Here is a 21418-nt window from a genome sequence, read left to right on the forward strand (position 1 = left end):
GCCACTTGTCATAACCCGCAATCAGATAATATTCCTGTTATCCCTACATTTTGTCTATCTTGCAATCAATTTCCAACCCAAGTGATGAGGCTCCATCTAGTTCTGTGCACCCTCGTTTTTTCTAATCGCTCTAAAGAGGAAAAGAAAATTCCAGAGGCATTTGTTGTAAGCTTTACAATACGTTTAATGACAGCAATACAGATTGTTAAGTACTAGCGTTTAATATACAAGCAGAGATGCACGGAACGAGGAAAGGCTTCAAAACAAAGAAAATAAAACACATTTCCCCGACACGAGATAACATTAAAAAACATTACAAACAATTCTGAGGGGAAATTGTTCAGCATTCCACCTTTTTAATTTTTTTTCCAGATTTCTTTTGCTGTATAAAACAAGACAATGTGCATCTTATATTTTTACTGTCTCTCTACAGATTTACAGCCAAGTAGAAAATCATGTCAAGCAGCCAAGAATTTTCTGTCTCTGTCTCGCTCTCTCTGTTCAAAGAGGTACCAGGGGTTAGATGTGGCAGGTAAAATTCACTCAGGCAAAACTTCAACTCCAAAAAAGCCTTTTAAAAAGGTGCTATTAAAGATATACATATTTCAGAAGCTAGATCCCCTTGTAGGGGTAGTGGTGGGGAGTGTGGGCAAGACCGACTGACAGTGGTCTGGTCAGAGTTTGTGCATGCATACTGTGCTTGGTGACTGTCCAAATCTATAGTTTGTGCAGTTAAGCACCCCTCCCCCCTCAACCCCCCCCCCCCCCCCCCAAGGTCATTAATACAATCCAATGGCACAGGATTGATTTATTGATTGATTTTGAAACGTGTCAACACCAGCCAGTAGTTCAGTACGGATTTTTAAAGTCTTTGCGGCGATCCCTAAATTTTGAATCTATGAGTGAATTATTTTGCTGAATGTCCATTACAGTTCCTCTGACGCACACCGATCAGAGATAGATATGGGGCAAATCGACAGGCCACAGGTTCACAGTGTCCCGAAGATGACCCCTGTTGATTTCCCTTCCCAAACCCAGGAATGCTGGGCTCCTAAGGTGACATGCTCTATGCTGAGGTCGGCTAACTCACCACAGGGCAGGCACACCAGAGTTCAGAACCATTGTGAGATACAAATCACCTGAGCTTAGCGGTTGCTCCTCCCAACATTTTACAGGTAAGCAGGATAATGCAGTATTCCCTGGCACAAAATCTCACCTGCCGGAGACCCCGCCCATCGCCCTCAGTCCCGTCATAAAAGTAGCCCCACTGTGTGGGTTTGCAAACTCTTTTCCAAGTTTCATCTCTACGACACTGCCGACCGAATCAAGCAAGATTACAGCACTGACATGACTCAACTGGATCCACAGTACGAGGGTTCAGGACTGGTTTGAAAACTGTCCCACTTGGAATGCATTTAGACCGGTACACAGAAATAAAAAGACACTGGAGACAAACTGCAGGTCTGTCAGTGTCTGTAAAGAGGAAAGGCAGATTAATGTTTCAGGTGTGGATCCTTCCTCAGAATCCAATAAAACTCCACTCCAGAAACTGGATTCTGAAGAGTCTGTATCTAAAACCTTAACTTGTACTTTCTGCTAAATCTGCTGCATACTTCCTGCATTTCCTGGATTTATTTCAGATCTTCAGTATTTCTTTCTTTTGTATATGTACTCAGAAATCCACATAGGTAGAGATTAATTTTGTCCAATATAGACCTGCATATTCTCCAACCATTGGGACTTACTTTCCTAAATTTCAACAGTGATTACACTTCTAAAGTACTTAACTGGCTGTGAAACTCTTTGGAACATCTTGAGGTTGTGAAACGCGCTATATAAATGCAAGTTCTTTTTTCTTTAAGCCCAGAGTATTCAAGTGCAGGCTGGAGTCAAGACTGAGCGATCTCCCCAAGAGTGTGTAGAAGTACTGCACTTTACCGAGTAGCACTTTGGGATCCCAGTGCGCAGGATCCACAAAACTGGATTCACTGTGAGGTCCCAGATCCCAGCTCACAGGATCCACAACACTGGATTTACTTTGAGGTCCCTGTCAAATCAGGTCAGGAACTTGTGTGATCCTTGACCAGTTTCACAATGCATGTTAAAAAGAGAATAAGTTTATTTATGTTACGTTGGTTAAAGAGCAGATTTGGAAATATTATGTGCTCCAAACCGTGAGAGGCATCTTGGATTAAAACAAAGCTAGACAAGATACCTACCTCACAGAGGATAATGTTCAAGTACTGCCAAAGACTGACAATTGAAAGGAAAAATCTGTTATGTGTTGAAATCTGAAATATCAACAGAAAGCAGCAGAAGACCTGTCAACATAAGTCAGAACTTGCAGGGGTCTCTGACACCTCATCTTGGTAACCAGTCTTCACATATGTGCCAAGACAGTGAGTGGTAGCTGGGTTTTTAACTGAGGGAGCTATCACAGCCAAGACCGATCCTGTCCGTACATAACATTTGCACAGGTACAGTTTCCAGTACGAATCGCTGGATACCAATCAGGACCAGGTGTTTTTTACCTCCAACCCAGGGGTGCTAAGGCCAAGTGTAGCACCCCTGGCATCGCCCTAGGCAAGATGCCAATCTCAGCTTGGCCCAGAGGTGACACCTGGGACCTGCCTGGTCTGCATAACTCAGCTACTTACTGAATAAAATTTCTGAAGCTTTGGAGAGTGTCATCTAGCAAAAAAAAGCTTAAATGTTGTTTGAAAACCATGCAATAAAATCACCAATATCCCTTGAAAGAATATGCAGGCCCTTGTGCCGTGGAGTCCATCGCTGCTGTAAAATGCAGGGGCTTTGTGAATTCAGATGCATGTTACTGTAGACTTCTGTCTTGATAACTTTCTTTAAGGAGGTACTGTGGGGGTGCGGTCTATAGCAGTCTTTTGAGTTGGGGAAGAAACAGAAAATCTGGATGCCAATAATCACCACCCTCCCCTTCCCCCATCCCCAGTGTTTGTCCCCTTCTTACTGTCTCTTACAGTCCCATTGGCACCTGCTGCCCGTCCATGTGTTCCATTCTTCATGCGATCTATGACAGTGAGTGACGGTGTGCTATTCAACCACATGGGCATCACAGCCCCGTCTTCACCCAACATCCATGCATGGGTACTTTTGCTGTAATGTGTCACCAGATAGTGATCAGGAGCTGGACCCCTAGCTGAGACCAGCTGTAGCTACACCACCACCTCCCCCCGCCCCCCTCCCAACAATATTCTTGCTCCTGCTGAAATCAGCTAATGCAGCATAGTCCAGGAGAATGAATTTTGGAACATCCTGGTCCATACAGCTCAGTACCACACAGAGGGCCCATTTGCCCATTGCGCCAGCTGTGGAACCTTCTAGAACAGCAATTTATTTTCCTGCTCAGAGCTAAAGTGAGAGAGCACTTAGCAGGAGCGGAAAGGAGCTAGAATTGGGGCAGGCTTCAAATCTTCTCAGCAGCAACTTTTTTTTTAACACTTTATTTTAAAAAGAGAGAGTTAGAGGAAAATACTTTGTAGGAGCTAAAAAAAAATAGAAGCGGGTATTATATCCAATAATTAATGATAGATTGGGAAGGAGAGACCAATGATTGATGCTTGCGTTATTGGCTGCACAAGTTGGTTGCACAGTGACAAACCAGCCCCCAGTACCTCCACTTGTGGTTACTTTGACAGGTAGATTTATTTTGGGTTTTGGAACGAGCGCCGGACGTTCTGTACATCTTTACTGTGAGGCCTGCGATGTTGGGTTCTCCGACTTGCTCTCTTGGCTTGATGGGGGCTTGCTGTTCCAGGGGCTGTTGGCCCCCAGCGCAGGTGAGTTGTTGAAGCTGTCCTCATCGTCGATGCCATTGGTCGCATCGTACTGCGTGTTCTCCAACCGTGTGATGAGCCGCTCGTCCTCGTCGCCAAACTCGCCCCCCATCAGGGTGGGCTCACCCACCACCATCACGTCCTGTAACAGGGAGGTGACCTCAGCTCATTTAAAGAACAACTCACGACAGGATAGACAGACAGACCCATACAAACATGCACATGCACAGAAACACCTGAACACAACAGTGACTTGCATTTATATAGCGCCTTTAATATAATAAAAAAAATCCCAAGGTGCTTCACAGGAGGGCAAATCAGAAAAAAAATTGACACTGAGCCCACATAAGGCAACATTAGGACAGGTGACCAAACACTTAGTCAAAAGAGGTAGCTTGGGGTGTGGGGGAGGTGGTGGGGGGTAGGGGCGGCGGTGATGGTTGGATGGAAGGTAGAGATGCAGAGAGGTTTAGGAAAGGATTTCCAGGCACTGTTTGAAACCTACCCTTTGAATAAGATTTTGGTCGCCTGTCCTAATACTCCCTTATGTGGCTGAATGCCAATTTTTGTCTTTTAAGCTCTTGTGATGTACTTTTGGATGTGGCAAAGTGGAGAAATTTAGGGAGGGAATTCCCTAAGCAGCTGAAGGAACATCTGCCAATGCTGGGGCAATATAAATCGGGGATGCACAAGAGGTCAGAACTGGAGGAATGCAGAGATCTCAAGAGGATTGTTGGGCTGAGATAGTACGGGGGAAAGGCCATGTAAGAATTTGAACACAAGAATGAGAATTTTAAATTCGAGGCATACAGGCATATGGGTGTAAACATTCAAAACACAGACAGTCAAACTCAACCCAGACACACACATAACTCCAGACACACACCTAGATACACTGACACAGAGAAATATTTTGCCTATAGTTTTTACACGAGTCCACACATTGACTGTAGGGTTAGAACCCATTTGCCAATTTGTTAGTGTGTTCTCCCCATCATTAAGATACATTTTCCTCAACCCTTCATGACCCCCTCCCCCACCACCCATGCACACAACACTGTCAAGAAGGGAGGTGGACAACCTACTCCCAAGTCCCTGTCAGTACCACCCTATAATTAGCTTGAGATGTGACCAGGCCTGCTGGACATTCTCCATCCCTCCGTAGATCGACTTTCCAATTCACTCCAGCAAACCCAGATGGTCAGAAACCCATCCCATTGGGTGACTTGTGGATCTGAGGTCAATCACCAATGCATCTGATAAGCCAAGTCTTTTCTATTTATTATTTTCCTCGGATTTAAGGCCACAACCACCGCCCACCCACCGCTCCTCCCTAGCTCCTGAAGGTGTTGACTGTCGCTGGGTGTGGTTCTGTGGGCACACAGTCCCACCATTATGCCCTTGGGTGAGGTGCCTGAGTGGTCAGCCCAGACCAGGGAGTGCCAGTGGGTCATCAGATCAGTGTTCAAAGCTGACACTGGGTGGAAAGAGTGAAGCAAAGTGATAACAACATTAAATCCAAAGAAAATTTCCCAGAAAGAGAGTGGAAAATCTGGTGATTTCCAGTCCTTGTATGGTTCAGTGAGTGAAGGGCAAAGAAACGTGGATGCTTACAGGTACCTGACTGGACAGCGCAAAACTACTGGCCGGACTCTTCTTTTTGCTGTTGCTGTTGGTGTTGGAGTTTGGGCCACTGCTGATGGTGCTGCCCCCTGACATTTTCCTTTTCCTGCGTTTGCTTGGTGCCTGTCTGGCTGGTTCAGCTGCCAAAACAAGAAATCAGTTATCAAGGAACAATGAGTAATTTTATTAGAATGTCATAAAGCTGTCTAACAGGTATGTCTACCCAACTAACCACCCCATCTTGAGTCAGTTTTCATTTATCACACTGAGAGATGCTTGTTTTGACGAATGGAACCAAACCAAAGTCAACACTCACTGCCAGGGCAGGTCCAATGCATGTCAGATGCAGAACTCACTGCCAGTGATAATTTTCTACTTCCACATCAGCAAACCTGGGGTCTCTTTGAGAACCCAGGACCCTTTAGTCTGTTTTTCATAGTAATTGAGCTGAATGGAGTGTATATATCCACTGGGGTAAATATACATAAGTGTTTTATTCCTCACCACTTTTCTCTGATAACCTGCTCCAGAAGGCATTGAATTATTTCTGTTGCACTGTTCCACTGGTGCCAGTCACCTTGTAGCAGCATGTCTTAGTGTCATTAATCATGTGAGTGTTGATCTTTAATGTCACCAGTCTGCATGGATATTACACCTGATATTGACAGGCACAGGCACAGATGTCCAGCAGGGCTCATAGGGGCAGGATGCTTGTGCTTCCTCCCCCTCCCACCCCCCGAGCATACAGACATCAGTTATAGTACGAGCTCATCAAGAATTGAACCAAGTATCTTTATGGTCTATCACTCAGCTACTCACTGAGGCATCTGGGGAACTACTGTTCTTTAAACTATGGGATGGACAATAGGCTGGCCCAGAATTGGGCTTGGAGCCTCATTACCATTATTTGGGCAAACTGTCGGTGCCTTATGAGCCTCCACACTCACCTCATCCATTTTGAAAAGACAAAGGTAAGGACCCTTTCCTTGCCGGTGACAGTAAGTCAAGGGATGACAGCTGGAGCAGCAACTGTGGGCGGGGCTGAGGCACTGATCACAAGTGCTGAGGGGGTCAGGGGAGCACTCCAGCTCCTTCTGGCTCCACAGGAACGAGTTTTAAAATGTTTTACTTTTTGTAGACAGTCACAGTTGCAGACCAATTTCAGAAAGGGGACATAAAACAGGCACTAGGCCTCTCATTTATAATATGTAAGGTGAGGGTATGGATGCTAACACTTAGTTTAGTTTAGTTTAGAGATACAGCACTGAAACAGAACCTTCGGCCCACCGAGTCTGTGCCGACCATCAACCACCCATTTATACTAACCCTACATTAATTCCATATTCCTACCACATCCCCACCTGTCCCTATATTTCCCTACCACCTACCTATACTAGGGTCAATTTATAATGGCCAATTTACCTATCAACCTGCAAGTCTTTGGCATGCGGGAGGAAACCGGAGCACCCGGAGGAAACCCACGCAGACACAGGGAGAACTTGCAAACTCCACACAGGCAGTACCCAGAATTGAACCCGGGTCGCTGGAGCTGTGAGGCTGCGGTGCTAACCACTGCGCCACTGTGCCGCCAGGGACACATGAAAAATAGCCAGATCCAATCTTTTGGAGGTCCTTCAGGTGCAGGCAGTTGGTCCCTAAAATTGGCCCTTGTAATGTCCGCTAAAGGAGTGCAACAAGGTCCAGTTTCTTCCTGCATGGAGTTTTTTTTTATGTATAAACATTTTTCTCATTTGCTTTCGCTGTTGCAGACACGCAGAAACTAAAGAGTCATAAAGCCTCTCATGCACTTACCAGGGGGTGCAACCATCCGCTGCCACTTCTGAAACAGGCATGTCTTGAGGCAGTCCCTGGGGCTTAAGCTGTAGGTTTTATGCCTGGACATCAGCTCCTGCATTGGCTCTAAAATAACACAGAGCTGCCAGAGGGTGAGGAGGAGGAGGGAGCAAGGGAAAGCATGAAGAGGAAAGGATGAGTTTGGAGGAGGGGGAAGAGGGGTTGATGAATAAGAAGCAGCATTGGATAAAGGAGGGACATAAGGAGACAAAGAGGAGAAGAACCAGTTATGCATCTTGGTGCACAGAAGCATGTACACGACATTGGTATTCTACCATGGGAGATGTACAGACTCTTTCTTTCCAGACATTGTGACTTGCCATCTCAGGTCTTCCCAAGTCTCTAAAAGGGTAAATATTTGTTTTGGTCTGCAGTTCTGATGACCAGCTTGTATCTAACCTGGGTCTAAACAAGGCTCACCCTAAATTGGGCCTCATGTTAATCGGGGTGAGCTGCTGACACATGTTCTGCCTCCAGAAGCAGTTGCCACCTGCAGTCTGATAGAATTTGGGTCATTTGGCTCACCAGCAGTGGCCGTCTGGTATGTGGGAGAAGAACATGAAGAAGGATGATTGCAGCTGGCAGCAGTCTTCAGGAGTGCTGAGGAGCCCGGCTCATTGCTCCTGCTCCACCCGGCTCCACAGAAAGGTAAAATGAAAAAAAAATTTGCATTTTGGTGTCGGCTGCAGCAATTCCACCGAAACCTGAGAGAACCAGACCTGGATATTGCTCTGCTCAACAAGAGTGAATTCTGCTGGTTAGACCCCTCATTAGCATATACAAAGGACCAAATAGTTCTTTAAGATGCCTGAAAATCATCTGAGGCCAATATTGGTCAGTGTCTCCCCGTTTTACACTCAGGAAACATCAAATATCAAATTCTACCCAAAATCAAATAGGGAAATGTTTCAATGCAGTAGGAGTATGACAAAAACCCAAAGACATATATTCTAGCACTTCAGATAGTGTAAACTTTGTTGTAAAACATCTTACTTCATGTAAACCTTACAAGTTTTCCATCTATCCTATTAGGATTCTGAATCAGCTATTACGTCACTGGAACTCCTAATGTTGCATCTCCCAAGTCTATTGCTCCATTGCCCAAGCAACGCAGGGAAGTTTTCCTGCAACACTAGGAGCTAGTGCAAATCAACCAGAATCCCCACCACTAAATGTGGAAAATGTTGTAAAAAAGGTAACAACTCATTACTACATTACGAACTGATAAAGGAATTAGTTCACTGCACTGAGTCCAAACACCAGGGTCTGCTCCAGAATCCTCAAAGGATGGGTAATTAAAGCCAGACTTGCTAGTGACACCCACATCCCGAAGAATGATTAAAAAAAGCACTGTAGGACTGCAATAATCCAGGGATGGGCAATAAATGTTGTCACATCCCAAGAAAAAATTAAAATAAATTGTTATTAGTCTCAGAGCAAGGGAATCCACTTTTTTTTGTCTTTTCTACCTTGAAACCTTGAGGTCACATATAAAATCTAAATAAACCTTGTTAATTGCACGTATTTCAAGTTGCTGATAGTAACAGATTCTGATATTCCGATTTCTTAATTTGTGTAAAGTGGGTGGTTGTCTCGGCTACCTCAGAGCCCAGGTGGACATATATCGGCCGTTTTTTCAACACCAGTGGGTCAAGATCCAAGAACTCCCTAGTTAACAGCACTGTGGGTGCACCTACACTTCATGGACTGTAGCGGTTCAAGATGACAGCTCACCACCAACTCCTCAAGGTCAATTAGGGATGGGCAATAAATGCTGGCCTTGCCAGCGACGCTCACATCCCAGGAATGAATATTTTAAATCATGTGGGACTGTGTGACCAGAGTTACCTGTACATGAGATAAGTCCTCTCCCAGCAGGATATTTTATTTCTTTTTAAATGATAATCCAACATAGTCATTTCTTCCTGGTGCCAAGCCACAAAATTACCAGATTTATGAAATTCAATTTCATAATTATGTTTCTATGGGAATGAAAGGTTATTGGAGGTAGATGGAAGTGTGGAATTCGAGACACAAACAAGTTAGACATGATCTTATTGAATGGCGGAGCATGCTAGAGGGGCCGAATGGCCTACTTCTGCTTCTAATTCGTATGTTCATAATTTGTCCATGGTGGGCTCTGAACTCATGACCTCCAGGGTGCAAGTCTAGTCCCATAAACTGCACTACTCTTCCCAGCAATGAGATAGGTGCACTGAGGTCAGTCCATTCCACACTTCCAGACCCCCAGATTCAAACAAGTGAAAAGTATAAGTAAATATGGAGCTGAGCTTCCTGGGCTCTGAGGCCTAAAGCTCAGGGCCACCGTTTGGCAACCCTTGCTGTAGGATATCGCAGTTAGCACAGTGCTCAACAAATTTTCCAATAAACAAATAAAATCTGCCACTTTCTGTTCAAAAGAAAGCTAAGGTTGGGACTGGACCCCTTTAGCATGACGTGATACAGCAGTCTTATAACAGGATTCCCTGGCATTCTCTCATCCATAACAGAGGGAGAACTGCATTGGATTTGAGCAGTGGCTAAGATTACAGGAGGAAATCAAAAGGACCTGTTCCATCAGGGATGTGTTCTCCTGTAGCTACCATCAGTAGCTGCATCGAACTGTAGTGCCTTCCATGAGCTGGCTAGCTCCACACTGTCCAGGGTTCACATTTTGAGGAAGTACCCAGGACTACTAGCACCCATGAAATCTGGCAAAATTGGAAGTGGCAAATAATTTTAAGATAAATTAACTCAGATGAAATATTCTTTCAATCAAAACTTCAAAAGAACATGTAGTATTTAGTAATTAATATGGATTAAAGTGTTGCCAAGAGACTGCGATGCCTTGTTTCTTCCTAGTAGATTTTTAAACCAGGACGCTTTACTTTAAAGTGCCCTTACTCGGAGGTAGTTGAGTGTAGAGTTGGACAGGCCACATCTCGTGATGTTCTTTGACAGCTGATCCAGCATCTGTGGGTCCTGGGACTGTTAGAAAAACAAGGAATACAGATCAATGAGCAGGTTGGTGAGGCTTTTTTATTCTTTCACAGGATGTGGGCATTGTTGGCAAGGCCATCATAGAGGACAGTTAAGAGTCAACCACTTTGCTGTGGTTCTGGAGTCACATGTCGGCCAGACCAGGTAAGGATGGCAGATTTCCTTCCCAAAAGGACATTAGTGAACCAGATGGGCTTTTACGGCAATCGATGATAGTTTCATGGCACCATTACTGAGACTAGCTTCCAATTCCTGATTTTTATTAGAACCATAGAAAAATTACGGCACAGAAGGAGGCCATTCAGCCCGGCGTGTCCGTGCCAGGCGAAACAACTAGCCGCCCAATTTAATCCCACCTTCCAGCACCTGGTCCATAGCCTTGCCGGTTACAGCACTACAGGTGCAGGTCCAGGTACCCATTAAAAGAATTGAGGGTTTCTGCCTCCACCACCGTTCCTGGTAGTGAATTCCAGACACACCCCACCCTCTGGGTGAAAATGTTTTCCTCGTGTCCCCTCTAATCCTTCGACCAATCACGTTAAATCTGTGCCCCCGGTAATTGACCTCTCCGCCAGGGGGAACAGGTCCCTCCTGTCTATCTAAGCCCCTCATAATTTTGTACACCTTAATTCAGTCACCCCTCAGCTTCCTCTGTTCTAAGGAAAACAACCCTAGCCTATCCAATCTTTCCTCATAGCTGCAACCTTCAAGCCCTGGCAACATTCTTGTAAATCTCCTCTGTACTCTCTCCAGAGCAATTATGTCCTTCCTGTAATGTGGTGACCAGAACTGTACGCAATACTCCAGCTGTGTCCTAACCAGCATTTTATACAGTTCCAGCATTACGTCCCTGCTTTTGTATTCTATACCTCGGCCAGTAAAGGAAAGCATTCCATATGCCTTCTTCACCACTCTATCTACCTGTCCTGCCACTTTCAGGGACCTGTGGACATGCACTCCAAGGCCTCTCACTTCTTCTATCCCTCCCGTTTATTGTGTATTCCCTCGTTTCTTTGCCCTCCCCAAATGCATTACCTCACACTTATCTGGATTGAATTCCATTTGCTACTTTTCCGCCCACTCAACCAAACCATTGATATCTTTCTGGAGTCTACAGCTATCCTCTTCACTATCACATGACCAATTTTTGTGTCGTCAGCAAATTTCCCAATCATGCCTCCCACATTTAAGTCCAAATCATTAATATACACCACAAACAACAAGGCACCCAACACTGAGCCCTGTGGAACGCCACTGGGAGCAGCTTTCCATTCACAAAAACATCTGTCGCCTACTACATTTTGTTTCCTGTCCCTGAGCCAATTCTGGATCCAACCTGCCACATTCCCCTGTATCCCATGGGCTTTCATTTTGCTGACTAGTCTGCCATGTGGGACCTTGCCTTACTAAAATCCATGTAGACCACATCCACTGCACTATCCTCATCAATCCTTGTTACTTCCTCAAAAAATTCAATCAAGTTAGTAAGACATGACCTTCCCTTAACAAATCCATGCTGACTATCCCTGATTAATTCGTACCTTTCTAAGTGACAGTTAGGGGAGGCGGTGGCGTAGTGGTATTGTCACTGGACTAGTAACCCAGAGATGCAGGGTATTGCTCTGGGGACAAGGGTTCAAATCCCATCACAGCAGAAGGTGGAATTTGAATTCAATTAATAAAATCTGGAATTAAAAAGCTAGTCTAATGATGGCCATGAAACCATTGTCGATTGTTGTAAAAACCCATCTCGTTCACTAATGTCCTTTAGGGAAGGAAATCTGCTGTCCTTACCTGGTCCGGCCTACATGTGACTCCAGACCCACATGCCCTCTGAAATGGCCTAGCAAGCCACTCAGTTGGCAGCTCACTGCCACCTTCTCAAGGGCAATTAGGGATGGGCAATAAATGCTGGCCTGGCCAGTGACGCCCACATCCCATAAATGAATTTAAAAAAAAGTTTATCCTGTCCCTCAGAATAGATTCTAACAATTTACCCACCATCAAGGTCAGACTGACCGGCCTATAATTATTTGGCCTATCCCTCGGATTAATTAATTCAATTAGTTAATTGAATTTAAATTCCACCAGCTACCATGGTGGAATTTGAACCCATGTCCCCAGGGCATTAGCCTGGGCCTCTGGACTACTAGTTTAGTCATTACCACTACGTCACCATCTCCCCATAAATTATTAATGTATTAATACAAAACCTCAGATTCTCCCAGGTTCCAAGAAACTCAGAGCAGAGTCAAGGGTTTATTTTCAAAGTGTGAGTTTGTGGTTTTTGGTGGTTGGTGGGGGGAGGGGTGGGGGCAGGCGGTGTTAATTATTCATCCTTAGTGACCTGTATCATCAAAGGTGACACACCTTAGGCATCAATGGCCTATCACTTTGAAAAGTCAGCTTGTACTACGACCAGGAAGAATTTTACACTTTTAGTAATCATACGGGAGCGAGCCTCTTACACAGTGGAAGCCTTCCCACCTCTGAGTCAGATAATGCCAATGAGTGGAAACTAGAATATGGTCTCCAAATACTGGGTTGATATTCAAGGAGGAATTTCACATGCAGATAAAGTGACCCCTGGCTCAAGGGTAGCATTACCGCCTCTGAATTCAAAGTTAGGTTTGGACCCTACTCCAGACAGCCCAGGTGAGCGGACACCGGCTCTGAATACTAGGTTGACATCCAGTGGGGGCATATGAGTCTGATGGGTGTAAGTGGCTCCCTGCCATTGTGAAAGGTAGAGGAATCTTTAGCCCTGTTTATAGTCTACCTCGGAGAAGGTCCTCCGAAGACAAAAACCGTGAGGAAGCGAATACGAAACCACCCCAGCTACTGCTTCCCTAATAAGTGGCTCAAGCATCTCCAAATTCGAGAGAATGGTTTAGGACTCAAAAACACAAGAAATAGGAGCAGGAGTAGGCCGTACAGCCCCTTGAGCCTGCTCCACCATTCAATAAGATCATGACTGATCTTCGACCTCAACTCCACCTGCCTCAGGGTTGAACATAATAGAATAAATTGATGATGTAGTGTTCCATTTATGGAGGTTACGTCACACATTAAATATGATAAGAATTTTTCCATGAAATATTAATTTTAAGGGAATTTTCAAAGTGTAAGCATTCCAAAGACACAAACCACAATGATAGCACTGAATCTGAGTGAATCCATTAAATCAAAACTTTTCACCCCTCTACCAAATCAATTACTTCATTCATTTATGACAGAAACAGATCACTGAGACCAATGGGAAAATTAAAAAAAAAATAAAGATTGGCCCCTCTCGCTCAAAGTATTTGAACTGGAACTAGAGCAACCAAATCGGTGAAGGAAGTTTTCTTGTGGGTTTTAGTGCTTGTTAAGGTGAGGGATGTTCGGGTTGGACAGTTGAACACTTGCTCATTTCAGCTGCCCAGCATTAACATCGAGTGCTCCAGTGTAACAGTCTGCTGAGAAAATGCACCAAAGTTTACAGATCTGAGTGGGTGAAGGAGGAGTCCAGGTTCGGGAAGAAAATACTCACGTTCATAGCGAGGATGCTGCGTGGGATCAGCTCACGGTGCTGCCGGATGTTAAAATGCCAGGTCTTAATCCTCATCATATCATCAAACATGAACTCCAGATATAATCGTCCCTCCACGCACACCTAACAACACAACCATTGGCAAGATAAATAGCAATGGTACATCATTATATGTGTCAGATCTAACACTCTACTGGACCTCACCTCAGTTATAACTCACATATCCCACCTTCATTACAAATCTGTTAACACACCCCACCCTCATTTTTTCCATTCTCAGGATGTGATGTCATCTGGCATTTATTGCCCATCCCAAGTTGCTCTTGAGAAGGTAGTGGTGGGCCTTCACCTTGAACAAACCCTGTTAAACTTTGTGCCATTGTTGGCCTGCAAAGATGGCACATTGCCACAAAATCCCCCTCAGCCACAAAAAAACCCACCTCTGCAAATTCAACTATAGGACCAGGGTTTGACTCCAGCTCCACTTGATGGGGTTTCTTTGTTTATTGGATGTAAGTAGAGTTGCCAACTGGCTAGAGGTTTCATCACATGACTTCTTGCCTCCAACTCCAACCTGTTCAAGTAGTTTATTTTGTTTATATTGTAAATGGGGAAAAGTGTTCAAAGAAATGTCTTTTTTAATGCCTCTATGATTTTTGTCTCCCGAGTTGCTTGCAGCAGTGTCCAGGAAATTAACCTTTAATTGCTGAAAACCCCAGGGCAATAGTCACTTGAACAAATGCAGGTTAATTAAGGAAAGCTAGCATGGAATAGTTTGTGGAAAATCGTGTTTAACTAATTTGCTGGAGTTTTTTTGAAGGGGCAGCAGAGAGGGTTGATGAGGGCAATGCAGTTGATGTGGTGTACATGGACTTCCAAAAGGCAACTGATACAGTGCCACACAACAGACTTGTAAGCAAAGTTACAGCTCATGGAATGAAAGGTATTGTAGCAACAAAATTGGCTGAGTTACTGGAAACAGAGAGTAGTGGTTAATGAATGTTTTTGGGCTGGAGGAAGGTATGTAGTGTAGTTCCACAGGGGTCAGTGTTGGGATCCTTGCTTTTCCTGATATATATTAATGACTTAGACCTTGGTGTTTGGGCACAGTTTCAAAATTTGCAGACGATACAAAACTTGAAAGCATTGTGAACTGTGAGGAGGATAGTATAGAAATTCAAAAGAACATAGACAAGCTGGTGGAACGGGTGGACAAATGGCAGATGAAGTTCAATGCGGACAAATGTGAAGTGATTCATTTTGGTAGGAAGAACATGAAAAGACAATATAAAATAAAGGGTACAAGTCTAAAGGGGGTGCAGGAACAGATGGACCTGGGTGTATAGGTGCATAAGTCATTGAAGGTGGCAGGACAGGTTGAGAACGTGGTCAATAAAGCATACAGTATCCTAGACTTTATTAATAGGGGCATACAGTACAAGAGCAAGGAAGTTATGTTGTACTTGGATAAGACACTAGTTCAGCCTCAGCTGGAGTTTTGCGTCCAGCTCAGGGCATCACATTTAAGGAAAGATGTGAAGGCACTGGAGAGAATGCAGAGAAGATTGATGAGAATGGTACCAGGGATAAGGAACTTCATTTACGAACATAGATTAGAGAAGTTGGGACTATTTGCCTTGGAGAAGAGAATGCTGAGTGGAGATTTGTTAGAGGTATTCAAATTCATGAGGGTTCCGGACAGAGTAGATAGAGAGAAACTGTTCCCACTCCTGAAAGGATCAACAACGAGAGGGCACAGATTTAAGGTAATTGGCAAAAGAAGAAGTGTTGAAACTAGGAAAAACTTTTTCACACAGCGAGTAGTTAGGATCTGCAATGCACTGCAAGAGTGCGGTGGAGGCAGGTTCAATCGAGGGATTCAAAAGGGAATTAGATAGTTACTAGAAAAGAAAGAATGTAGAGGGTTATGGGGAGAAGGCGGGGGAATTGAACTAAGTAAATTGCTCACTCGGAGAGCTGGTGCAGACATAATGGGCTGAATGGCCTCCTTCTATGCTGTAACAATTCTGTGATTCAGAATCTTGGATGGATGGCAAACTTAACTGTAAGGGTCCTATATAATGAGTTTAGGTTAGTCTCAATGCAGTTCTTAGTGTGAATGGGTCCACAACATGGAATTGATCTTAATTTGGCAAACACTCTCAGAGAGTCTACAAATACAGAAATTATGGGACCAGCAAAAGGAGAGGCCCGGGAGAGGAGAAGCAGAAAAGGAAAGGCCCGGGAGAGGAGAAGCAGAAAAGGAAAGGCCTGGAAGAGGAGAAGCAGAAATGGAAAGGCCCGGGAGAGGAGAAGCAGAAAAGGAGAGGCCCAGGAGAGGAGAAGCAGAAAAGGAGAGGCCCGGGAGAGGAGAAGCAGAAAAGGAGAGGCCCGGGAGAGGAGAAGCAGAAAAGGAGAGGCCCGGGAGAGGAGAAGCAGAAAAGGAGAGGCCCGGGAGAGGAGAAGCAGAAAAGGAAAGGCCTGGGAGAGCAGAAGCAGAATAGGAGAGGCCTGCAAGAGGAGAAGCACAGAAAGGACAGGCCCTCATGGGGAGCAGCACAGAAAGGAGAGGCCCGTGAGGGGAGCACCACAGATAGGAGAGGCCCGCGAGAGGAGCAGCACAGAAAGGAGAGGCCTCTGAGAGGAGCAGCACAGAAAGGAGGGGCCCGCGAGAGGAGCAGCACAGAAAGGAGAGGCCCGTAAAGGGAACAGCACAGAAAGGAGAGGCCCGTGAGGGGAGCAGCACAGAAAGAGAGGCCCGCGAGAGGAGCAACTCAGAAAGAGAGGCCCGCGAGAGGAGCAGCACAGAAAGGAGAGGCCCGCAAGAGGAGCAGCACAGATAGGAGAGGCCCATGAGGGGAGCAGCACAGAAAGGAGTGGCCCGCAAGAGGAGCAGCACAGAAAGGAGAGGCCCGTGAGAGGGGCAGCACAGAAAGGAGAGGCCTGCGCGAGGAGCAGCTCAGAAAGAGAGGAACCTGAGGGGAGCAGCACAGAAAGAAGAGGCCCGTGAGGGGAGCAGCACAGAAAGGAGAGGCCCTTGGGAGGAGCAGCACAGAAAGGAGAGGCCCGTGAAGGGAGCAGCACAGAAAGGAGAGGCCCGTGAGGGGAGCAGCACAGATAGGAGAGGCCCACGAGAGGAGCAGCACAGAAAGGAGAGGCCCACGAGAGGAGCAGCACAGAAAGGAGAGGCCTCTGAGAGGAGCAGCACAGAAAGGAGAGGCCCGCGAGAGGAGCAGCACAGAAAGGAGAGGCCCGTGAAGGGAGCAGCACAGAAAGGACAGGCCCGTGAGGGGAGCAGCACAGATAGGAGAGGCCCGCAAGAGGAGCAGCACAGAAAGGAGGGCCCCTGAGGGAAAAAGCACAGAAAGGAGAGGCCCATGAGGGGAACAGCACAGAAAGGAGAGGCCCGCACGAGGAGCAGCTCAGAAAGAGAGGCCCGCGCGAGGAGCAGCACAGAAAGGAGAGGCCCATGAAGGGAGCAGCACAGAAAGGAGAGGCCCGTGAAGAGAGCAGCACAGAAAGGAGAGGCCCGTGAAGGGAGCAGCACAGAAAGGAGAGGCCCGTGAGGGGAGCAGCACAGATAGGAGAGGCCCGCGAGAGGAGCAGCACAGAAAGGAGAGGCCTCTGAGAGGAGCAGCACAGAAAGGAGAGGCCCGCGAGAGGAGCAGCACAGAAAGGAGAGGCCCGTGAAGGGAGCAGCACAGAAAGGACAGGCCCGTGAGGGGAGCAGCACAGATAGGAGAGGCCCGCAAGAGGAGCAGCACAGAAAGGAGGGCCCATGAGGGGAACAGCACAGAAAGGAGAGGCCCGCACGAGGAGCAGCTCAGAAAGAGAGGCCCGCGCGAGGAGCAGCACAGAAAGGAGAGGCCCATGAAGGGAGCAGCACAGAAAGGAGAGGCCCGTGAAGGGAGCAGCACAGAAAGGAGAGGCCCGTGAGGAGAGCAGCACAGAAAGGAGAGGCCCGTGAGGGGAGCAGCTCAGAAAGGTGGGCCCGCGAGAGGAGCAGCACAGAAAGGAGAGGCCCGTGAGAGGAGCAGCACAGAAAGGAGAGGCCCGTGTAGGGAGCAGCACAGAAAGGAGAGGCCCGTGTAGGGAGCAGCACAGAAAGGAGAGGACTGCGCGAGGAGCAGCTCAGAAAGAGAGGCCCATGAGGGGAGCAGCACAGAAAGAAGAGGACCGTGAGGGGAGCAGCACAGAAAGGAGAGGCCCGCGCGAGGAGCAGCTCAGAGAGAGAGGCCCGCACGAGGAGCAGCTCAGAAAGGAGAGGCCCGCGAGAGAAGCAACTCAGAAAGAGAGGCCCGCGAGAGGAGCAGCACAGAAAGGAGAGGCCCATGTGGGGAGCAGCACAGAAAGGAGAGGCCGGTGAGGGGAGCAGCACAGAAAGGAGAGGCCCGTGAGAGGAGCAGCACAGAAAGGAGGGGCCCGCGAGAGCAGCAGCACAGAAAGGAGAGGCCCGTGAAGGGAGCAGCACAGAAAGGAGAGGCCCGTGAGGGGAGCAGCACAGAAAGGAGGGCCCATGAGGGAAAAAGCACAGAAAGGAGAGGCCCGTGAAGGGAGCAGCACAGAAAGGAGAGGCCCGCGAGAGGAGCAGCACAGAAAGGAGAGGCCCGTGAAGGGAGCAGCACAGAAAGGAGAGGCCCGTGAGGGGAGCAGCACAGAAAGGAGGGCCCATGAGGGAAAAAGCACAGAAAGGAGAGGCCCGCGAGAGGAGCAGCACAGAAAGGAGAGGCCCGCGAGAGGAGCAGCACAGAAAGGAGAGGCCTGCGCGAGGAGCAGCTCAGTAAGAGAGGCCCACGAGAGGAGCAGCGCAGAAAGGAGAGGCTGGTGAGGGGTGCAGCACAGAAAGGAGAGGCTGGTGAGGGGTGCAGCACAGAAAGGAGAGGCCGGTGAGGGGAGCAGCACAGAAAGGAGAGGCCCGTGAGGGGAGCAGCACAGAAAGGAGAGGGCTGCGAGAGGAGCAACTCAGAAAGAGAGGCCCGCGAGAGGAGCAAATCAGAAAGAGAGGCCCATGAGGGGAGCTTCACAGAAAGGAGCGGCCCGCGCGAGGAGCAGCTCAGAAAGAGAGGCTCACGAGAGGAGCAAATCAGAAAGAGAGGCCCATGAGGGGAGCAGCACAGAAAGGAGCGGCCCGCGCGAGGAGCAGCTCAGAAAGAGAGGCTCACGAGAGGAGCAAATCAGAAAGAGAGGCCCATGAGGGGAGCAGCACAGAAAGGAGCGGCCCGCGCGAGGAGCAGCTCGGAGAGAGGCCCGCAAGAGGAGCAGCACAGATAGGAGAGGCCCATGAGGGGAGCAGCACAGAAAGAGAGGCCCACGAGAGGAGCAAATCAGAAAGAGAGGCCTGCGCGAGGAGCAGCTCAGAAAGAGAGGAACCTGAGGGGAGCAGCACAGAAAGAAGAGGCCCGTGAGGGGAGCAGCACAGAAAGGAGAGGCCCTTGGGAGGAGCAGCACAGAAAGGAGAGGCCCGTGAAGGGAGCAGCACAGAAAGGAGAGGCCCGTGAGGGGAGCAGCACAGATAGGAGAGGCCCACGAGAGGAGCAGCACAGAAAGGAGAGGCCTCTGAGAGGAGCAGCACAGAAAGGAGAGGCCCGCGAGAGGAGCAGCACAGAAAGGAGAGGCCCGTGAAGGGAGCAGCACAGAAAGGACAGGCCCGTGAGGGGAGCAGCACAGATAGGAGAGGCCCGCAAGAGGAGCAGCACAGAAAGGAGGGCCCCTGAGGGAAAAAGCACAGAAAGGAGAGGCCCATGAGGGGAACAGCACAGAAAGGAGAGGCCCGCACGAGGAGCAGCTCAGAAAGAGAGGCCCGCGCGAGGAGCAGCACAGAAAGGAGAGGCCCATGAAGGGAGCAGCACAGAAAGGAGAGGCCCGTGAAGAGAGCAGCACAGAAAGGAGAGGCCCGTGAAGGGAGCAGCACAGAAAGGAGAGGCCCGTGAGGGGAGCAGCACAGATAGGAGAGGCCCGCGAGAGGAGCAGCACAGAAAGGAGAGGCCTCTGAGAGGAGCAGCACAGAAAGGAGAGGCCCGTGAAGGGAGCAGCACAGAAAGGACAGGCCCGTGAGGGGAGCAGCACAGATAGGAGAGGCCCGCAAGAGGAGCAGCACAGAAAGGAGGGCCCCTGAGGGAAAAAGCACAGAAAGGAGAGGCCCATGAGGGGAACAGCACAGAAAGGAGAGGCCCGCACGAGGAGCAGCTCAGAAAGAGAGGCCCGCGCGAGGAGCAGCACAGAAAGGAGAGGCCCATGAAGGGAGCAGCACAGAAAGGAGAGGCCCGTGAAGAGAGCAGCACAGAAAGGAGAGGCCCGTGAAGGGAGCAGCACAGAAAGGAGAGGCCCGTGAGGGGAGCAGCACAGATAGGAGAGGCCCGCGAGAGGAGCAGCACAGAAAGGAGAGGCCTCTGAGAGGAGCAGCACAGAAAGGAGAGGCCCGCGAGAGGAGCAGCACAGAAAGGAGAGGCCCGTGAAGGGAGCAGCACAGAAAGGACAGGCCCCTGAGGGGAGCAGCACAGATAGGAGAGGCCCGCAAGAGGAGCAGCACAGAAAGGAGGGCCCCTGAGGGAAAAAGCACAGAAAGGAGAGGCCCATGAGGGGAACAGCACAGAAAGGAGAGGCCCGCACGAGGAGCAGCTCAGAAAGAGAGGCCCGCGCGAGGAGCAGCACAGAAAGGAGAGGCCCGTGAAGGGAGCAGCACAGAAAGGACAGGCCCGTGAGGGGAGCAGCACAGATAGGAGAGGCCCGCAAGAGGAGCAGCACAGAAAGGAGGGCCCCTGAGGGAAAAAGCACAGAAAGGAGAGGCCCATGAGGGGAACAGCACAGAAAGGAGAGGCCCGCACGAGGAGCAGCTCAGAAAGAGAGGCCCGCGCGAGGAGCAGCACAGAAAGGAGAGGCCCATGAAGGGAGCAGCACAGAAAGGAGAGGCCCGTGAAGGGAGCAGCACAGAAAGGAGAGGCCCGTGAGGAGAGCAGCACAGAAAGGAGAGGCCCGTGAGGGGAGCAGCTCAGAAAGGTGGGCCCGCGAGAGGAGCAGCACAGAAAGGAGAGGCCCGTGAGAGGAGCAGCACAGAAAGGAGAGGCCCGTGTAGGGAGCAGCACAGAAAGGAGAGGCCCGTGTAGGGAGCAGCACAGAAAGGAGAGGCCCGTGAAGGGAGCAGCTCAGAAAGGAGAGGCCCGTGAGGGTAGCATATAAGAAAGGAGAGGCGCAGGAGAGGAGCAGCACAGAAAGGAGAGGCCCGTGGGAGGAGCAGCACTGTGATCTGTGATCAGACTGGACAAGAAAAACAATCGTGAAGTGACGTCACAGGACAAAAAGTTCTGTGAGGCGAGTATTCTAGTAAGCTTTTAATTTAATTTAAATTCATGAACTATAAAGTAAGGCTAAATCAATTAATTAGTATAAATATGTAAAGCTCCTGTTATGACCCAGTGAAAAAGAGGTCCAGGTTTACCTTTCAGCATTCACCTGGCCTTACAGTTAGAGGGTTTAATTTTAAACACACCATGTTTTTAGCTCCCACTTGGTGAAGCCTTCTTCACCGCTTTCCAATTATAAGGCAAAGAAACCAGCACAAACAGGTTTACTTCGGTTTAAAGAAACGAAGGTTGAAATT

The 21418-nt window shown here is 48.3% G+C and overlaps 2 protein-coding genes across 6 annotated transcripts in view; one reads left to right on the forward strand and one right to left on the reverse strand.

The window, feature by feature from the left end:
* Nucleotides 1-2190: 2190 nt before the first annotated feature.
* ldb1a (LIM domain binding 1a) overlaps nt 2191-21418 on the reverse strand; it is a 130743-nt gene continuing 111515 nt past the window's right edge. For 4 of the 5 annotated variants that reach the window (XM_068053179.1, XM_068053177.1, XM_068053175.1 and 1 more), the window contains 5 exons: nt 13822-13944; nt 10194-10277; nt 7248-7371; nt 5427-5575; nt 2191-3954 (listed from right to left, as the gene is read on the reverse strand). In XM_068053179.1, the coding sequence (XP_067909280.1) occupies nt 3724-3954; nt 5427-5575; nt 7248-7371; nt 10194-10277; nt 13822-13944 (711 nt within the window). In that variant the 3' untranslated portion in view covers nt 2191-3723. The remainder of the gene's footprint in view (nt 3955-5426; nt 5576-7247; nt 7372-10193; nt 10278-13821; nt 13945-21418) is intronic. The other variant, XM_068053178.1, reaches the window with a different exon arrangement.
* On the forward strand, nt 15954-20737 carry LOC137380993 (octapeptide-repeat protein T2-like). The gene is made up of 4 exons (XM_068053413.1): nt 15954-16310; nt 17613-17722; nt 17914-18183; nt 20629-20737. Exons 1-4 carry the CDS (start codon nt 15954-15956, stop codon nt 20735-20737), a joined length of 846 nt encoding a protein of 281 aa, XP_067909514.1.

The sequence above is a fragment of the Heterodontus francisci genome, chromosome 20 (assembly GCF_036365525.1).
Source record: "Heterodontus francisci isolate sHetFra1 chromosome 20, sHetFra1.hap1, whole genome shotgun sequence".
NCBI lineage: Eukaryota > Metazoa > Chordata > Chondrichthyes > Heterodontiformes > Heterodontidae > Heterodontus > Heterodontus francisci.